The sequence below is a fragment of the Eubalaena glacialis genome, chromosome 3 (assembly GCF_028564815.1).
Source record: "Eubalaena glacialis isolate mEubGla1 chromosome 3, mEubGla1.1.hap2.+ XY, whole genome shotgun sequence".
Classification (NCBI taxonomy): Eukaryota; Metazoa; Chordata; class Mammalia; order Artiodactyla; family Balaenidae; genus Eubalaena; species Eubalaena glacialis.
In genome coordinates this window covers 72,157,274-72,179,375 of record NC_083718.1, presented here as the reverse complement: position 1 = coordinate 72,179,375, position 22,102 = coordinate 72,157,274, and the positions used below count along the sequence as shown (strand labels likewise).

Sequence of the window (22,102 nt, the reverse complement as noted above, 5' to 3'; positions counted from 1 at the left end):
GTGTTGACCATCGTTTCTTAGATCCCACACCTTCCCCCTGGTATTCTTTCCCGTCCCTGAAATATATCCTTTAATAATTCAACTATCTTGGATTTTGTAGCTCTGAAAATATTTTCCCCAGTTTTGCTCTCAAACTTCTGGTTTAGCTGTACATAAAATTCTAGGTTGATAATTATTTTCTCCAGCTTTAAAAATATTATCCCACTGTCTTCTGGACTTTATGCCATTGAAAAGTTTGCTGTTGGTTTAACAGTTGTTACTTTGCAAATAATGTACCTTTCTCACTGGTAGAATACATGCATCTAAGAACACTACTGATAAAAGTAAACATTTAGTACTAGAGTTATCACTCCACATAAGATTTCCAATTCCATGGATTCGGGGGGAAGATCATGGTATAAACATCCTCTCATCCTTTACAAAGGAGCAGGGCAAGAACCGAAGGCCACTGTGACTACAAGGAAGCTCTGCAAGATTAACCACAAATAACCATAACCTTGCCTCCAGGGGAGGACTGAGTGCCTTCCCAAGAATCCAACGGATTGTACTAGGGTATGAAGGAAACTGCTGAGGACCCACATTTTTATACTCTCGTGAGTTATTACTTTCCTTTTCTCTCATGCTTTCGAATTCCTATAACAGAGCAACTCTGTATTTTGAGCATATGAAGCAAGTATGATAAAATATTACATTTAAACATTGCCCCAGGGTAAGGGGGACGGGAGAGAAAAAACAAAAGCAAAAACAGCATTGCCCCTTCCTGGCCAATGTTTACCCTTATGTTCAGATTACTAAAAATATGTATCTAGAAATATGGCAAAACAAAACACGTCTCTCCTTGTAGATGAAATAGCTAAAATTTTGGCCTCTTTTATTGATCTCAGGTCATATATTTGGGTTGAAAAAAACACACAACAAATAGTTCCAAATAAGAGTTACATAAACTAAATTTTTCTTCCAGATCTCTAAATGCTCATAGAGAGCCAACTTCCATGGTACATGGCACACAGCACATACTTGAAAGTTGATCCCACAGAAATATTTGGGTAAGCAAAATAAGAATTCGTTTCTCATTACATAAACATCCATCACCTGTGCTTATCTAATCAAAACACTTGTTTAAAAAAAATTAATCTGTGACCAAAAGCACTATCATGCTTCTTGAGTGCCATTCTCATTCGAATCATATCCAAAAAACCTAGAAATAACTCAAAATTAGAAAGTGGCCCAAGTGCTAAGGCTGCCTATGGCTCTTGCTACAAAATAGTTGCCGGTCTGATTTGAGTGTCTAAAAAGAATGACAGGAATTATAGGGTTCTTCTTAAATTCAAGAGAACTTCCCAGAAGGAGGTGGAGGGCCAAGAAATCCACCTGCCTGCTTGGTGGCGGCTCGTGAAGGGGCAAGGCCAAGGATCTTCTGGATGTTCTGTGAAGGAAACAGAATAAAAATTGGGTTTTAATGAGATACACAGAAAAGTATTTAACATAGATCTCATATAAAGAGAAAACTTACAAATAAAAAGTACTGATATGACCTAAAACAGGATGATTACTACTTATTTTTTAAAAGGCCTACAATATTATAGAGATCACAGAACAGTATAAGGCCTCTTACCTCATGGGATCTTGGTCTACTAACCAAAGAAGCTGATTTTTTCAAGTGGTGAATCATAAAAAGAGGTAATCTTTTATTTCAACACAAAGTACATTCATTAGCTATTTCGTGTAGGAAGGCCTTTTCTCTGAGTATGGGTCTTATAGCTGGATTTAGTCATTATTGCACCGTCTGAAGCTGAAACTGAAATATTCAGTATCAATGTCTTCAAAGAAGCGAGAGAATTCAGAATTTTGCAAAGTAATCTAAGTTCAGAATCCTCCTAGGTTTCTACACAACCCCTCATCTTTTCAGCTGTCTCAAATCTAATTCAATAGTTTTTTTTCTAGAAACTCAACTTTATGAAACTAGTTCTCATAGAAAAGACTTTTATACTCAGATTTCATCAGTTAATATAACATTAAATTAAATAACATAAATGCAACAATAAGTAAAACTAGCATAAACAGTTTAGGGATAAACACAATTGGCTCTTGAAAGGCAATGACTCAACTGGTGGGAGCAGACAGGTGGAGGAGTTCTATAGAGCAATCAGGAGTGGACAGTGTGATGTGGGGATGAGGTGGTTTGCTTTAAAGAGGGAGGGAAGGGGTTCATGAATGTGGAGAGGTTAAATAAGGTCAGTTAAGATATTGTACAGCACCTGTAAGGGGGAAAAAACCTTAAAGATCGTCTAATTATTTTTGCTCAAGTCTTTCATTTTATATTTCAGAAATTCCAATTAAAACTTGGAAGAGTAGGATGGCCTGTCCAAAATTACAAAGTTAAATGAAGAACAGAGTTAGAATTAAAACTCATGTTTTTTGATTCTTAATCTAATGGGTTCTCTTACACAGTACCTCCTCTATTAAAGTTCTGTTCTTCAGAACAAACTCTACACCAGGGTAGGCAGGTTAGCTTGTATGCATTCATTCGTTCAACAGTTATTGAGTACCTAATGTGCATAAGGCACTATGAGAATATCTATATCTAGGCTCCTCTGAAGTATATACTCCCCAATCCTTTATCATTAAGAATAATTGCTACTGAGAGGGCAGACAGCAGAAGCAAGAAGAACTACAGTTCTGCAGCCTGTGGAAGGAAAACCACATTCACAGAAAGATAGACAAAATGAAAAGGCAGAGGACTTTGTACCAGATGAAGGAACAAGATAAAACCCCAGAAAAACAACTAAATGAAGTGGAGATAGGCAACCTTCCAGAAAAGAATTCAGAATAATGATAGTGAAGATGATCCAGGACCTTGGAAAAAGAATGGAGGCAAAGATCGAGAAGACGCAAGAAATGTTTAACAAAGACCTAGAAGAATTCAAGAACAAACACCTAGAAGAATTAAAGAACAAACAAACAGAGATGAACAATAAATAACTGAAATGAAAAATACACTAGAAGGAATCAATAGCAGAATAACTGAGGCAGAAGAATGGATAAGTGACCTGGAAGACAGAATGGTGGAATTCACTGCCACAGAACAGAATAAAGAAAAAAGAATGGAAAGAAATGAAGACAGCGTAAGAGACCTCTGGGACAACATTAAATGCAACAACATTCGCATTATAGGGGTCCCAGAAGGAGAAGAGAGAGAGAAAGGACCCGAGAAAATATTTGAAGAGATTATAGTCGAAAACTACCCTAACATGGGAAAGGAAATAGCCACCCAAGTCCAGGAAGCGCAAAGAGCCCCAGGCAGGATAAACCCAAGGAGAAACACGCCGAGACACATAGTAATCACATTGACAAAAATTAAAGACAAAGGAAAATTACTGAAAGCAACAAGGGAAAAACAACAAATAACATACAAGGGAACTCCCATAAGGTTAACAGCTGATTTCTCAGCAGAAACTCTACAAGCCAGAAGGGAGTGGCATGATATATTTAAAGTGATGAAAGGGAAGAATCTACAACCAAGATTACTCTACCCGGCAAGGATCTCATTCAGATTCTACGGAGAAATCAAAAGCTTTACAGGCAAGAAAGAGCTAAGAGAATTCAGCACCACGAAACCAGCCCTACAAGAAATGCTAAAGGAACTTCTTTAGGTGGGAAACACAAGAGAAGAAAAGGACCTACAAAAACAAACCTATAACAATTAAGAAAATGGTAATAGGAACATACATATCGATAATTACCTTAAACATGAATGGATTAAATGCTCCAACCAAAAGACACAGGCTCGCTGAATGGATACAAAAATAAGACCCATATATATGCTGTCTACAAGAGACCCACTTCAGACCTTGGGACACATACAGACTGAAAGTGAGGCGATGGAAAAAGATATTCCATGCAAATGGAAATCAAAAGAAAGCTGGAGTAGCAATACTCATGTCAGATAAAATAGACTTTAAAATAAAGAATGTTACAAGAGACAAGGAAGGTCACTACATAATGATCAAGGGATCAATCCAAGAAGATATAACAATTATAAATATATATGCACCCAACATAGGAGCACCTCAATACATAAGGCAACTGCTAACAGCTCTAAAAGAGGAAATTGACAGTAACACAATAATAGTGGGGGACTTCAACACCTCACTTACACCAATGGACAGATCATCCAGACAGAAAATTAATAAGGAAACACAAGCTTTAAATGACACAATAGACCAGATAGATTTAACTGATATTTATAAGACATTCCATCCAAAAACAGCAGATTACACTTTCTTCTCAAGGGCACACAGAACATTCTCCAGGAGAGATCACAACTTGGGTCACAAATCAAGCCTCAGTAAATTTAAGAAAATTGAAATCACATCAAGCATCTTTTCTGACCACAGTGCTATGAGACTAGAAATCAATTACAGGGAAAAAAACATAAAAAACACAAACACAGGGAGGCTAAACAATACGTTACTAAATAACCAAGAGATCACTGAAGAAATCAAAGAGGAAATCAAAAAATACCTACAGACAAATGACAACAAAAACACAACGATCCAAAACCTATGGGATGCAGCAAAAGCAGTTCTAAGAGGGAAGTTTATAGCAATACAAGCCTACCTCAACAAACAAGAAAAATATCAAATAAACAATCTAATCTTACACCTAAAAGAACTAGAGAAAGTAGAACAAACAAAACCCAAAGTTAGTAGAAGGAAATAATTCATAAAGATGAGAGCAGAAATAAATGAAATAGAAACAAAGAACACAATAGATCAATAAAACTAAAAGCTGGTTCTTTGAGAAGATAAACAAAATGGATAAACCCTTAGCCAGACTCATCAAGAAAAAGAGGGAGAGGACTCAAATCAATAAAATTAGAAATGAAAAAGGAGAAGTTACAATGGACACCGCAGAAATACAAAGCATCATGAGAGACTACTACAAGCAACTCTATGCCAATAAAATGGACAACCTGGAAGAAACGGAGAAATTCTTAGAAAGGTATAACCTTCCAAGACTGAACCAGGAAGAAACAGAAAATATGAACAGACCAATCACAAGTAATGAAATTGAAACTGTGATTAAAAATCTTCCAACAAACAAAAGTCCAGGACCAGATGGCTTCACAGGTGAATTCTATCAAACATTTAGAGAAGAGCTAACACCTATCCTTCTCAAACTCTTCCAAAAAATTGCAGAGGAAGGAACACTCCCAAACTCATTCTATGAGGCCACCATCACCCTGATACCAAAACCAGACAAAGACACTGCAAAAAAAGAAAATTACAGACCAATATCACTGATGAATATAGATGCAAAACTCCTCAACAAAATACTAGCAAACGGAATCCAACAACACATTAAAAGGATCATACACCGTGATGAAGTGGAATTTATCCCAGGGATGCAAGGATTCTTCAATAGACGCAAATCAATCAATGTGATACACCATATTAACAAACTGAAGTAGAAAAACCATGTGATCATCTCAATAGATGCAGAAAAAGCTTTTGACAAAATTCAACACCCATTTATGATAAAAACTCTCCAGAAAGTGGGCATAGAGGAAACCTACCTCAACATAATAAAGGCCATATATGACAAACCCAAGGATATACAAAGGAGAAAAGACAGTCTCTTCAATAAGTTGTGCTGGGAAACCTGGACAGCTACATGGAAAAGAATGAAATTAGAACACTCTCTAACACCATACACAAAAATAAACTCGAAATGGATTAGAGACCTAAATGTAAGACTGGACACTATAAAACTCTTAGAGGAAAACATAGGAAGAACACTCTTTGACATAAATCATCGCCAAGATCTTTTTTGATCCACCTCCTAGAGTAATGGAAATAAAAACAAAAATAAACAAATGCGACCTAATGAAACTTAAAAGCTTTTGCAAAGCAAAGGCAACTACAAACAAGATGGAAAGACAACCCTCAGAATGGGAGAAAATATTTGCAAACGAATCAACGGACAAAGGATTAATCTCCAAAATATATAAACAGCTCATGCAGCTCAATATTAAAAAAACAAAGAACCCAATCAAAAAATGGGCAGAAGACCTAAACAGACATTTCTCCAAAGAAGACATACAGATGGCCAAGATGTACATGAAAAGCTGCTCAACATCACTAATTATTAGAGAAATGCAAATCAAAACTACCACGAGGTATCACCTCACACCATTCAGAATGGGCATCATCAGAAAATCTACAAACAACAAATGCTGGAGAGGGTGTGGAGAAAAGGGAACCCTCTTGCACTGTTGGTGGGAATGTAAATCGATATAGCCACTATGGAGAACAGTATGGAGGTTCCTTAAAAAACCAAAAATAGAACTACCATATGATCCAGCAATCCCACTACTGGGCATATACCCAGAGGAAACCATAATTCAAAAAGACACATGCACCCCAGTGTTCATTGCAGCACTATTTCCAATAGCCAGGTCATGGAAGCAACCTAAATGCCCACTGACAGACAAATGGATAAAGAAGATGTGGTACATATGTACAACAGAATATTCCTCAGCCATAAAAAGGAACGAAATTGGGTCATTTGTAGAGACATGGATGGATCTAGAGACTGTCATACAGAGTGAAGTAAGTCAGAAAGAGAAAAACAAATACCATATATTAAAGTATATATGTGGAACCTAGAAAAATGGTACAGATGAACCAGTCTGCAGGGCAGAAATAGAGACAGAGATGTAGGGGACAAACGTATGGACACCAAGGGGGGAAAGCGGCGGGGGGTGGTGGTGGTGTGATGAATTGGGCAATTGGATTGACACATATACACTAATATGTATAAAACAGATAACTAATAAGAACCTGCTGTATACAAAAATAAATAAAATAAAATTCAAATATTCAAAAAAAAAGAATAATTGATACTGATGTGTTTATATTTCTGAGATAACACTCTGTCAGAATATCACATAATATTTAAATATGAAGACACAACTTTAAGAACTCATTTAAATTATATTTGCCATAAAATACTTTATTTATTCATTCATTCAATCACTCACAATACTATAGATCATGCTGTACTTTAAAAAGAAATCTAAAAACAGGTTAAGAAGAAAAATCAATCATTAGTAGTTCAGGTTACTTCCCCTTAGTAAAGCTGGAGAACGTCTGTATTACTTTCATAATAAAAATAGCTCCTTCATGCCCCCCTCTAAAAATCCACTGCACAAAGCAATAAGAAGACCAAATGATAGAATGTCACTAAATTTCCAACTTCTTTTATTTATTTATTTTAAAAATTATTTATTTATTTATTGGCTGCATCGGGTCTTTGTTGCTGTGTGGGGCTTTCTTTAGTTGCAAAGAGCAGGGGCTACTCTTCATTGCAGTGCTCGGGCTTCTCCGAGTGCAGGCTCAGTATTTGTGGCACACAGGTTTAGTTGCTCCGCGGCATGTGGGATCTTCCCAGACCAGGGCTCAAACCCGCGTCCTCTGCACTGGCAGGTGGATTCTTTACCACTGCACCACCAGGGAAGTCCCCCGACTTCTTTTACTTAATCAGTAAGTACTTACTGACCACCTACAATGTATCCAGCATTAAGCAACGCATGATGGTAAATTACTTTAAAGATAAAATTTGAAATGATAAGACATTTGAGAATTAGCTGCTGATAAACACATTTGTCTAGTTAATGACTAGAATAATACAGTCTAGACAAAATATACAAGGCATCCTTGCTCCGTTATTCTGTAGAGACAGGGGTCAATTAAGTGACTCCTTACCATTTTAGAGATAAAGACCAGTGTAAAAACCTCTGATGCCCTTTAAATCACACGTTTACTGTGATTTAAAGGAGACAAATGAAAGGAAAACAGGCAATATTTTGAAAGGCAGACTGAAAGGGTAGACTGTGGACAGTCTCATTATGAATTAAAAACACATAAATGACTATTGTACACACGCCACTGCTCTAGATGGAAAACAGCCCTAACAGCAACAACCACAACAGCAACAAGAATGTTAAAACAAGGTTCAAGTTCATGGAAATCCAGGCAGTGCTTTGGATTTCCTTGTGGCTCTTGTCACAGACTCCCTTTGGAAACACTAAATCAAGTTTATCAATGGTACTTTACTCAAGCATTTGTATTTCAATACCAACCCTCTGCAACCTTATCCTTTAGTGAAATTCTAAACCATCAGTTTAAATTCCTATAGTCTCACAAATGAACCCACGATGGTTTTTCTTAGATAAAATTTTTCCTCCACAGCAGTAATACTATCCTACATTTCTATGCACTTTAAAGTTTGAAAATAGTTTTAAGGACTAGATACCAGTCCTTAGTTATCCTTGTTTTCGAGATGAGAAAGCTGAGGCAGAGAGAGGTTACAAATCAGGCACAGTTTTCCTCTATTAAACAACTCTCTAAGGGATCTTCACCTTAGGAGTGAAAAATATTGTAGCAGGCCTGGCCTATAAAAAAATGCACAATTATGAAGACTATGTATGAGCACACCATAGAAAATATATATATGTTACATTGTTAAGTGAATAAATGCATATAAATCAAAACCCACAGAAGGTACAATACCAAGAGTGAACATTAATGTAAATTATGGACTTTGGGTGATAATGATGTATTAGTGTAGGTTCATTGATTGTAAAAAGAACATATCACTATTATGCAAGGTGTTGATAGTGGGGGAGGCTGTGTGCAAGTGGGGGACAAGGAGTTAGATGGGAAATCTCTGTACAGTCCACTCAATTTTGCTGTGAACCTAAAACTGCTCTAAAAAAATAGTCTATAAAAAATGCATATAAATACTGTAAGAATATATGGAAAAACAATAGTTAATAGTTGTATATCCTTTTCTCATTCCTTGCCTTCAACTTTTTGAAATATTGCTGAACAGGATAATTTAAAATAAAGACAAATATTTCCATAGGTGCTATCTCAAAGTGCCAGCCAGGCATTGTTCTAAGCACTTCACATCTATGTTCTCCTTTAATCCTCACAACAACTCCATGAAGCAGGCTTATTATTATCCTTACATGCAGATAAAAAAAGGGGATCCAACTGTCAGGCTGTAATTCAATAAACAGTCGCTGAGCTTCACAGTGTATATAGCGGGTATGTGTGTATACATTATCTCCTTTATATCTTTCAACAATCTCATCCATTAAACTTGACCTGACTGCTTTCTTACAGCCTCTCAATTCTCCTCCAATTTTTCAGGCCTTCTTAATTAGCAAGATTTAGTTTAGAAATATGCACTTTGCTAAAAAGACAGGAGTTTTAATATATTATGAACATGATATGGAAGAACACTGAACAGAAATGCAAAATATAAGATGTGAGTCTCCCAAGGAAATAGAAATAAAACAAAAATAAACAAATGGGACCGAAATCAAACCTGCAAGCTTTTGCACAGCAAGGGAAACGATAAACAATATGAAAATACAACCTACAGAATGGGAGAAAATATTTGCAAACGATGTGACTGACAAGGGCTTAATTTCCAAACTATAAAAACAGCTCATACAACTCAGCAACAACAACAACAAAAAACCCAACAGAAAAATGGGCAGATCCATTGTTCTCAGACTGTTCCCCCCCAGGGTGCCCAGGGACTCCAGCGGTGGGGTAGGTGGGGGGAGATTGAGTTGGGAAGAGGATAAAGGCAGAGAAGCAGATAGTTGGGGTTCTGGGACCCCTCTCTCACTTCTACCACTTTTACTGCTTTTCTATTTGGTGGTTCTGTGTAAGATTTAACTGGAAAAAGGGGTTGCAATGCTAAAAAAAAACAATGCATGGGACTTCCCTGGTGGCCCAGGGGTTAAGAATCTGCCTGCCAATGCAGGGGACACGGGTTCGAGCCCTAGTCTGGGAAGATTCCACATGCCGCAGAGCAACTAAGCCTGTGCACCACAACTACTGAGCCTGTGCCCTAGAGCCCGCGAGCCACAACTACTGAGCCTGCGTGCCACAACTACTGAAGCCCACGCGCCTAGAGCCCATGCTCCGCAACAAGAGAAGCCACTGCCATGAAAAGCCCGTGCACCACAACGAAGACCCAACACAGCCAAAAATAAATAAATAAAATAAATTAAAAAAAAAAATGCATGAAAGCCTCTTTCTACGGACCTGGGATCAGATCTCAGTCTGGGTGTGGGGCCCTGGCCAGTTGGACTGATTCTGTGGCGTGATTCTTGTCAATAAAAAAATAATATAAATTTAAACAAAAACAAAAAAAGAAAAATGGGCAGATGACATTTCTCCAAAGAGGAGATACAGATGGACAATAGGCATGTTAAAAGATGCTCAACATCACTAATTATTAGAGAAATGCAAATCAAAACTACAATGAGAAAAAAAGAAAAGAAAAAAATAGGGACTTCCCTGGTGGTGCAGTGGTTAAGAATCTGCCTGCCAATGCAGGGCACACAGGTCCGAGCCCTGGTCTGGGAAGATCTCACGTTCCGTGGAGCAACTAAGCCTGTGCACCGCAACTACTGAGCCTGTGCTCTAGAGCCCGTGAGCCACAACTACTGGGCTCGCAAGCCACAACTACTGAAGCCCGTGCACCTAGAGCCCGTGCTCTGCAACAAGAGAAGCCACCGCAATGAGAAGCCTGCATACCACAACGAAGAGTAGCCCCTGCTTGCAGCAACTAGAGAAAGCCCGTGCGCAGTAACAAAGACTCAATGCAGCCAAAAAAACTAAATAAATAAATTAAATAAATTTATTTAAAAAAAAAAAAAAGAAAAAAAAATTTTTTAAATCAAAAGAAAACTGCAATGAGGTATCACCTCACACCGGTCAGAATGGCCATCATTAAAAAGTTTACAAATAACACATGTTGGAGAGCATATGGAGAAAAGGGAACCCTCCTACACTGTTGGTGGGAATGTAAGTTGGTGTAGCCACTATAGAAAACAGTATGGAGGTTCCTCAGAAAACTAAAAAATAGAATTACCATATGATCCAGCAATCCCACTCCCAGGCATGTATCTGGACAAAACTATAATTCAAATAGATACATGCACCCTTATGTACACAGCAGCACTATTCACAATAGCCGAGACATGGAAACAACCTAAATGTGCATCAACAGATGAATGGATAAAGAAGATGTGGTATATATATACAATGGAATACTACTCAGCTATAAAAAAAGAATGAAATAATGCCATTTGCAGCAACATGGATGCAACTAGAAATGATCATACTAAGTGAATTAAGTCAGAAAGAGAAAGACAAATACCATATAATATCACTTATATGTGGAATCTAAAATATGACACAAACGAACCTATCTATGAAACAGAAGCAAAATCAGGGACATAGAGAATAGACTGGTGGTTGCCAATGGGGAGGGGGATAGGAGAGGGTAGGAGTGGGAGCTGGGGATTAGCAGATACAAACTGGTATATATAGAATGGATAAACAACAAGGTCCTACTTGTTACAGCACAGGGAACTATATTCAATATCTTGTGATAAACCATAATGAAAAAGAATATGAAAAAGAATGTATATGTATGTATAAGTGAGTCACTTTGCTGTACAGCAGTAATTTACACAACACTGTAATTCAACTTTACTTCAATAAAAATTAAATTAAAAATTAATTAAAAAAATTAAAAAAATAAAAATAATTTTAAAATTAAAAAGAAAAAAAGTATGGTAAGGTTTTGGAAAGATATAAAACAATTATTTTGCATTTCTGTCCAGTCCTGTGTAACAGGGTAACAACTGAAGAGTATATGTCAGAAGAGAAAAACAAAGGAAAAACATTTTCCCGTAATCATGCCTTCTATTGGCAGGAAACCCAGAAAAATACCACTACAGGATTTGCGTTCCTTCCTCTCTGCAAAGGATAAGGACAGGTGATCAAGAAAAGGAAATTGTTGGTTGCTAACTGGATATTTTGGGAAGACCCAGGTCACTGGCAATAAACACATTCTGCTAAATTTTATTCCTTAGTCATTTAGCTAAAATAACTCAGCCATGGCAGTCCTTACTTCACTCCTTGTTAGTTTCTCTGGCATCTGACAACCAGCCTTCCTTTCCAACTGATTACAATTTCTCATCAAGTTCCTATAACATAATCTTTACTTTATTCATAATGCTGTGTGTAAAATCCAATCACCTCAAATGGCCCCATCCAACAGTCCCAGGATTTTCACATTGTATCAAAATAGGCTATTTAGGAGAATGATGTAGAGATTAAATATTTAATGACAGTACAACACTGGTGTAGCTGAAATAATACTGGGTTAGCAGTCAGAAGACTTGTTTTCCAGTACTAGCAAACTAGGCAAAGAAAGTAATAAGCAATATCTTTTCACTTTACCAAGTCTCAATTTTCCTTACATTTAAAAGAAGGGGGCTCACTAGGTTGATTGTTTTCAGACCCTTTAGCCACAGAATCCTTTCTTTAAACAAAATCATGTAAAAACCCAACACAGAAAAGAGATGAAATAGTGTTGGGAACCTGAAGCCCCCTACTGGGCCCTTCAAACTTCCCCATCAAGCACCTTCAAGGAGCCACAGTCCTGTGTGGCTGTGGCTCTAACATTCTAGAATGTGTCTATGTTGTAACAAATTATATTGCAGACTTCAACACATATCTTACAAAGTGGAAATCAAAATTTTGAAAGGAGGATGAGCCATCAAATCTGCACCAGAGTAACACCACCTCCTTTGTAAAGTTGAATGAATATTTTCTGTCCTAGGATGTCCAAAGGCCTCTTTTGTAATAAAGGTCTCTTTTGTGGGGATTAGGGGATCAAGTGACAATTTCGACCAGTCAAGGAGAACGTTCTGAATGTTCTGAATTTGAGTTTTGTGTAAGAAGACAAGATGTTTTATCCTTTTAAAAATCTCATAATGGATAGTAGAACCCAGCTGGCACCATGTGGGGTATCTATAACTCAGAATGAAATTGTAGTCTTACTGGTTTGAAGAAGAAAAGGACAGAGTTTAGGGCAACCATAGCAACTGAAAGTTGAGGGGAAAAAATCTTGGAAAATAGCTAAAAGGAGAGTTCAAAATTTTACATCTAAACTCTGCCCATATCTCTGGCTGACTCTTAAACCATTCACGCATGAGACTGTCTTCAAGCAGCCGAGCTAAGACTAAAATAACTAAGATCTCAGGTGCTGCCTACCACAAAGGAGACAGACTTTGGAGTTTGAGTGCCAATTTAATTGCCCACTTAAACAAACAAACAAACAAACCCCCCACTCTTTTAAGAATAACAGAATCTAGAATCTCTATAGCCTATCATTCACAATGCCCAAGATACAGTCTAAAATTGCTAGACATACAAAGAAATAGGAAAACTTGACCCATACTAAAGAAAACAGGCAACAGATAGAGCTCAACCTTGAGATGATCCAAATGTTGGAATTAGTAGATAGGGTTTTTAAAACAGCTTAACTATGCCTAAGGACATAAAAGAAAATATGTTCGTAATAAATGAACAAATAGGAAATCTCAGCAGGGAAAGAGAAAAGCCAAAAAGAACCAAATGGAAATTCTGGAACTAAAAAATACAGTATCAAAATTTTAAAATCACTGGATGAGCTTAGGGTTAACTCAGATGAAAGAGGAGTCATGAACTTGAAGACAGATTACTAGAAATTATCCTATCTAAAGAACAGAGAGAAATAGACTTTTAAAAAATTGAACAGACTCAGTGTCCTATTGGAAAATACCAAAATTTTGAAAGGAGGATGAGCCATCAAATCTGCACCAGAGGATTAATGTATAAGTAAATGGAATCAACAAGAAAGAATGGGGCAGAAAAAAATATTTGAAAAAATAATTGCTGAAATTTTCCCAGATTTTATAAAACCATAAACTCTAGCAGGATAATTTTTTTAAAATGCCCTAGGCACATCATAGTCAAATTGCTGAAAACCAAACTTAAAAAAAAAATTTGAAAGCAGCCAGAGAAAAGTGACACATTATCTATAGGGATACAAAGATGTAAAGGACTGCTCATCAAAAACAATGGAGGCCAGAAGATAGTGGAAAGACATTTTAAAATGCTAAAGGATTAAAACAAACACAGTCAACCCAGAATTCTATATCCCATGAAAATATTCTTCAAGAATAAAGATAAAATAAATATTTTTGGATAAATGAATATTAAGAGAATTTGTCACTAGTAGATTTGCACTATAAGAAACACATATAAAGAAAGAAACAGGGCTTCCCTGGTGGCGCAGTGGTTGAGAATCTGCCTGCTAATGCAGGGGACACGGGTTCGAGCCCTGGTCTGGGAAGATCCCACATGCCGCGGGGCAACTGGGCCCGTGAGCCACGACTACTGAGCCTGCGCGTCTGAAGCCTGTGCTCCGCAGCAAGAGAGGCCGCGATAGTGAGAGGCCCGCGCACCGCGATGAAGAGTGGCCCCCGCTTGCCACAACTAGAGAAAGCCCTCGCACAGAAACGAAGACCCAACACAGCCAAAAATAATAAATAAATAAATAAATAAATACCACTTCTGTGCAACAACTCCCACATTTCCATTTAAAAAAAAAAAGAAAGAAAGAAACAGACAGAAATCAGTACAAGCAGTGACATGCTTCATCTCCTATTATATCCCACCAACAACTCTGGACTCAGTGGTCTCTATATCCACTACACACTTTCAAGCCTCCATGTTTTTACTCATACCATGCCAAGAATTTTCTGATAAGATTGGAAAACCCCTACTCATCCTTCAAGATACAACTTAAATGGCCCTCTTGTATAAAATCTTCGTTTCATAGAAATAATCCCTGCAGCCATTTCACTTCCATAGCACTTTTTTCCCCCTCCTATACCGTATTTGTACATGCACACACACACAAAGGGCATCAGTCACACTCTACTATTACTTATGGGTCTGTCTTCCCACATAGACTGTGAGTTCCACAAGGGTAGAGACAATCACTTCTTGCTCTTGCATTCTCAGCATCAAAGAATTCCTGGCATAGTATAAGGACTTGAATCATTTTTTTGCAAGGACAGGAATATTCTAAATAAAGCCTTGAACTCATGCACTGAAACAATTCGAAGGGATCAGATTAAGATGATGCCTGAATAATCTGTTCTGAATCACATGCATTCTCTGATTTGAAGTTAAATATTACAAATGAAAATGCCTTGCTTATAGATGAGCTATACTGAAATTAATGACTTAAGTTATAATCCTTAAATAAAGTGACATAAATTAATGATGAGGTACAAGAGATGGCAGGCATCTATCTTGTCCTATCATTCTGATGACTTTAAGATATACTGACATGACATAATTAGAACCTATTTTTACAAGCCATATCAAAATTCTTTGCCCTAGGAAAGCCAAAAGTGAGAGAAAAAATAAAATTTACTTATTTTTATCACTGTCCTGAGCACATATGTCTGTTGAAGGAGACAATGACAAATTCTCACTGATACTTCTTCAGATTACAGTCATACATCCATTAAAGTTATATATTAAGATATGAGTGACAAAAAAAAAAAAAGAAACTCTTTCTTGTACTTTTCCTCAGAACCACTAACCCCTTTTGCCTGCAAAGAAAAGAGAATTCCGTTCATAGCTTTTACTGTCATATAAATTTATAAGAATAGACCACTTTTCCCTTAGCTGTTCACCAGGTAAGTCTGCGTGTATTTTCACTAAGATTTAGAGCACCTTCTGTAGAGGAGATCACAATTTACTCAACCCACTACTGACTCATAATAAGAAAAGGAAAGAAAAAAAAAAAGCAAGTACCTTAATTTTAGGAGTTAAGAAAATTTCCCTTTATTCTTAAATTTTGTCACTGCCCTGGACTAACTTATCACCTCTGATAAAAGCTGGCAGACCTACCATTTCCGCTGCTACAAAGTCAGACAAAGGAAACAGTGATGTGAAGGTCAAGGCAGCTAATCACTAATCACTACACATTAAGCAAGTAAACAAAAGGAGAAAGATAAAATGAGGAAAGGTAATTAGATTTATTTTCAGTTAATATGACATATCACCATGTTTTAATCTGTGAAAAGAACCGGTCCCATCTAGGGCTGGGAAACAAATACTAATTTTAAAAATTTAAATACTTATTTTTTAACTGGTTTTTAAAAAAAGTATCACCTTAAGAAAAACTGCTAACTTTCTATATCATTGTCATCTGATTATCATAACATGGTGAGGTTGCACACCAAACCCCATTTCACCTTTGTGAAAATTGAGACTCAGAGAGTTTCCCAAGGACACTCGGCCAGTAAGTGTCAACAAGAATCAAACCTTGGTGTTTTACCTCCAAATACTATACTTCCTCAACCTTATAATGCATTCCTCCTCTCTCCCCACCATTTTAAAGTTTCTGAAGTAAGAATGTGTCTTAAAATCTATTATCAGTAAGTATTATTTCTGCTTTTACTTGAAAACTCTTTGTTATTTTTTTTATAACTTTATTTATTTATTTTTGGCTGCGTTGGGTCTTCGTTGCTGTACACGGGCTTTCTCTTGCGGTGAGTAGGGGCTCCTCTTCCTTGCCGTGCGCTGGCTTCTCATTGCGGTGGCTTCTTTGTTGCGGAGCACGGGCTCTAGGAGCACAGGCTTCAGTAGTTGTGGCACAAGGGCTCAGTAGTTGTGGCTTACGGGCTCTAGAGCGCAGGCTCAGTAGTTGTGGTGCACGGGCTTAGTTGCTCCGCAGCATGTGGGATCTTCCCGGACCAGGGTTCGAACCCATGTCCCCTGCATTGGCAGGCGGATTCTTAACCAATGCGCCACCAGGGAAGTGCCTCCTTGAAAACTCTTAAGTTGATGGTGAATCATATAATCACTAACATACTAGAACATGAAAAAAATAAGTAATAGATAAAAACCAGACTCACAAATACTTATGTGAATTAGTAATGTCATAAAATTGCCTTAGTTTAGGTTTAAAATTTAATCTTTGTTTAATCTGCCTCCACTCTGATTAGTATAACAGAAATAATTTTAAATGTAGTTCTATACCCTCATATTTGATAATGATTTCTTTAGAAGTGAAGTTGCAAGTGGGGAAAATTAACCTTTTTATTTGAAAAGAAACATAAGTTCCATGAGGGCAAGGACCATAATCATATGTCAGTTTTTTTTTTTTATATAACTGTATACTAAGCACCCAGCACAGAGCCTGATACACATATGTGTTCAATTTTGTTGAATGAATAAATGAACAGAGGACTCTATCAAGGGATTATTATTAATGTGATAGTAAGTTCTCTTATAGATAGGGGAAAAAAATTACTGAAGCAGACAGATACCCTTAATTCAACCTAATATTATACCTCCATCATAATAAGGGGGCATGATATAGATAGTTAGCAGTTTTCTTTTTTTTTTTAGCAGTTGTTCTTAAGGTGACACTTTTTTTAAAACCAGTTAGCACACTCCTACCCTTGGGGTATTGTCACGAAGGGACTGGAGCTAGCTGATTTAATCACACTATCACTCTCAGTAAAGGAAGTGGATTCTGGTTAATACTGTAGAGACATTATTAACTGACATATGTAAATATCATAATCTTTCACAAATATAAGATGTTTAAAACAAATTCCAGAAACCTGGTGCTAGAACTATCTACTCACTTCAGCAATTAAACTGTTGACAGTTTAAGGACATGAATAACAGAAATGTTTCTCATTCCCCTAGATGCTATATTCTAATTTACTACAAGAAGACTCCCCCATTAAAACAAGCAAGGCCACCCCACCATTGCTGGAGGTAACGAATAAAATACATTTTGTTTTTACACGTTCAGCATAAACATTAACCCTGAGTGAATGAAATTATGGTTTTCACTCACTGAAACAAAAGCATGAGAAATTACTTGTATTCTTTTAAAAATGGTCTCAAACTGGTGGCGAACTGAAGCCTTAAGATAACAGTACTGGGTAAAATGATGAGTAGTTATGGAAAACAGTATGTTGATTCCTCAAAAAATTAAACATAGAATTGCAGTATGATCAGCAATTCTACTTCTGGGTATATATGCAAAAAGAAGGGAAAACAGGAATTCAGACATTTATACACCCGTGTTCACAGCAGCATTACTCACAACAGCCAAAAGGTAGAAGCAATCCAATTGTCCTTTGACAGATGAATAAACAAAATGTGGTATATACATACAATGGAATGTCTATTCACCCTTAAAAAGGAAAGAAATTCTGACACATGCTACAACATGGATGAACCTTTAAAACATGCCAGTTACAAAAGGACATAAGTATGATTCTACTTATATGAGGTCAAATTCACAAATATGAACAGCCAAATTCACAGAGACAGAAAGTAGAATGGTTGTTGCCAGGGACTGAGGGGAGAGGGTAATGGAGATTTAGGGTTTAATGGGCAGAGATTTTCGGTTTGGGAAGATGAAAAAGTTCTAGAGATGGATAGTGGTGATGGTCATACGACAACGTACAATGTACTTAATGTCACAGAATTGTACAGTTAAAAATGTTTAAAGCAGCATATTTTATGTTATGTCTATTTTACCACAATAAACAAGAAAGGTTAAAAGCACTGGAATTACTGAACATAGGAAACCAGAAAGTAGCTTCTGGACATAAGACAGCATTGCCTTGAGGATTCCTCAGGAAAATTGCTACCAGGGGCAGTCACACTGACAAGTTTAAACCTTGAGACTCTATAGGTATGACACGTATATTTTGACCCACTCCTCCATATTCTTTTACTCTAGGGGTTCAGATCACAACGCTTAGCCCACCCTATGACACCTGCGCATTCCAAAAGACCTGATTATCTACACAAGGTGTGAAGAAAGGAGGAGTGTCCCCAGCCAAACACTTGCACTGGGATCTGAACAGACTTACAAATTTCAAAGAGGAATTTAGACAGGCACTCCAGAGAAAATATTAATAGTAGGCTGCTGACAGGGCTTCGTCCTATTCAAATACACACTAGATTCAAGAATAATCATTAACCTTACTGCATTCTTTTGACCCCCTGGCTTCTCAGTCTTTGAAAACAAGGGATAGGCAACCTTTGATCTCAAATGAATCCATGTTTTCCCTCATAAAAATCACATAATAGTTGGCAAAGTACAAGAGCAAAGAATAAATAAGGTACACCAGTGTCAACTGCAAATGCATCGAACCATGACTTAAATATAAAGAATGAAACCAAAATGTACTAGAAGAAAACAAGGATGAATTTCTTTATAACTTTAGTTAAAGACTAGTAAACCAAAAAAGGAAAAAAAAAAACAACAAAAAACCTCCAGCAAACAAAATTTTGCATGGCAAAAACCATACTAAGTAAAACAAACACGAATGACAATTTGTAAAAATTATTAGTAACTTAGATCACAGAGAGAGCTAATCTCCCTAAGAGCTAAAAATTAAGAAAAAGACCAACAACCCAATAGCGAAATAGGCAAAAAGCATACACAGTGTCTCGCCTACCAAAGAAAGAAAAAAAATACATGAATAGCTCTTAGACAAATAGAGATGCTCAATCCAAATGAGCAAATTAAAACTACAATGAGAGAGCAATTCTTATGTATTAGATTGGTAAAAACCCAAAAGTTTGACAATTTCTACTGGAGGTTGGGGGCAACATGAATTTTCCTACATTGTTCTAGGGAGTAAAAAGTGGTATAACCCCAATTTTCCAAGTTTATAAGTTTATATTTGGGTGTAGTAGCTACTGTTTGTTTCACATATGCCTTTTAGGTGCACACTATGCTTTAAGGTATATACAGGAAATTAAGAAATCACTAGAAGCCCGCGTACCACAATGAAGAGTAATCCCCGCTCGCTGCAACTAGAGAAACCCCATGTGCAGCAACAAAGACCCAACACAGCCAAAAAAAATGTTTTTTAATATATACATAAATAAATTAATTAATTAAAAAAAAAGAATGGCTTCATTGAGGGAATCATAATACAGTCTCTAATCTGAAAGCCTCATATTTTATGATGGCTCATTTCACATGCATCAACAGAGTCAACTATTATGCAACCTAAGATCTTAAAAAACAAATAAAACAACAAAACAAAACATAGAAAGAGAAAGGGAATAAGAGAAAGGAATTTTAATTCAAAGAAAGAAGCATATATTCCATAGTAACACTTCAAATGCTAAAGTATTTCAGACTGGATATAAGTTCATAATCCTCCTGTTAGTATACATACTAACAACCAATGGGGAACAGAATACAGAAACTATTGGCAGCTAATAAAAATGATAAAAGTAGGCCATTTTAGTGATTTTTCAAAGATTTTTAATATCTCAGAATACCTATACTAGAGCTCTATATACTTTTCTCTTATTAATATCAGTGCATAGGATCGGACAAGCGGAAATTAAAAGTATGAATATATATCTTCCTTGGCTGAAAACAAACACACTGAATTTTTTTATTTTTTTGCTGCCCCTTCTCTCCCCACCCATCACCTTTCACCTTTTTTTTGTATTCTCAGGAGTTAGCATGGCTGGTCTACTGCCCGGTTTTTATAAATTAATTAATTAATTAATGGCTGTGTTAGGTCTTCATTGCTGCACACGGGTTTTCTCTAGTTGCAGCTAGAGGGGGCTACTCTTCGTTGTGGCGCGCGGGCTTCTCACTGTGGTGGCTTCTCTTGTTGCGGAGCACGGGCTCTAGGTGCATGGGCTTCAGTAGTTGTGGCACGTGGGCTTCAGTAGTGGTGGCTCGCAAGCTCTAGAGCACAGGCTCAGTAGTTGTGGCTCACGGGCCTAGTTGCTCCATGGCATGTGGGATCTTCCCGGACCAGGGCTCAAACCCATGTCCCCTGCATTGGCAGGCGGATTCCTAACCACTGCGCCACCAGGGAAGCCCCTGACTATTTTTATCAATAAAGTTTTGATGGAACACAGCCACACTCATTCATTTACATATTGTCTAGGACTGTTTTCATACTATAATGGCAGAGTTAAGTTGTTGTGACAGAGACTGTATGGTCTGAAAAGTAAATACAAAAGTATTTATCATCTAGACCAGCAGTCCCCAAACTTTTTGGCACTAAGGACTGGTTTCATGGAAGACAATTTTTTCCATGGACGGGCAGCAGGGAGATGGTTCAAGCAGTAATGTGAGCAATGGGAGCAGCAGATGAAGCTTCGCTCGCTTGCCCGCAGCTCACTTCCTGCTGTGCGGCCCAGTTCCTAACATGTCGTACCAGTCCGCAGCCCGGGGGTTGGGGACCCCTGATCTAGACCCTTACATGGTGGTCAGCAAACTTCTTCTGTTTGCTGACCACCATGGCATTCCTGATAAAATTAATTGCTACACATACACCTCACCAGACTTTCTGAAATAACTGAAAGGAGTTTAAAGACCAGCTTGAGCTGAACTTTCTCAATGATCATTCTTAACATTTATTTCATTAAAAAAAAAACTCTACAGTTCAGATGGTGATTTCTAGGTAACAATGTCCAGGTAGCAGTGCAAATGGTGCATCTAAAATAACTATTGTGAGGGAGTTCCCTGGTGGCCTAGTGGTTAGGATTCCGGGTTTTCACTGCCGTGACCCAGGTTCAATCCCTGGTCAGAGAACTGAGATCCTGCAAAGCCGCGAGCCGTGGCCAAAAAAAAAAAACCCCCAAAACAAAAAAAACACAAAACTGTTGTGAGCCGTCACAAATAAAGTAGTAACATCTGCATGTAATTAAAATAGAATTGTTCTTTGTTGCTTAAAGTAGCATGTATACATCATTGTTTTTATTAATATTGACCCTAGCTATAATTTTAATATTTCATACTTAAATAATCAAATTTAAGAGCAATATTCTAGTTACTGATGACCTCTGTTAAACCAACAAAGAGATCCATGTTGTCACTGTCTTGGCTTTCACCTTGGATAAGGCAAAATGCTAAAGCATGCCAAAAGATGTAGTATACACCTCGGCTACACAAGAATATAACTTCCTGGTGGACATACCCACTTAAGTGCCTCACAAACACCTCAAACAGCATGTTTTCTAACCAACCTACTTCTCTTTCTTCTATTCCCATCCTCCATTTGGTCACCAAAGCCATAATGTTGAAGTCACCTTAGTTTCTCCTTTCTCACATTAAATCAATCACTAAGTTCTGCTAGTTT

General features: G+C 37.3%; 1 protein-coding gene across 1 annotated transcript in view; it reads right to left on the bottom strand.

The window, feature by feature from the left end:
* Positions 1 to 838: 838 nt before the first annotated feature.
* TMCO1 (transmembrane and coiled-coil domains 1) overlaps positions 839 to 22,102 on the bottom strand; it is a 60,945-nt gene continuing 39,681 nt past the window's right edge. Inside the window, exon 7 of the mRNA XM_061185780.1 lies at positions 839 to 1,426. Within this exon, the coding sequence (XP_061041763.1) occupies positions 1,328 to 1,426 (99 nt within the window). The 3' untranslated portion in view covers positions 839 to 1,327. The remainder of the gene's footprint in view (positions 1,427 to 22,102) is intronic.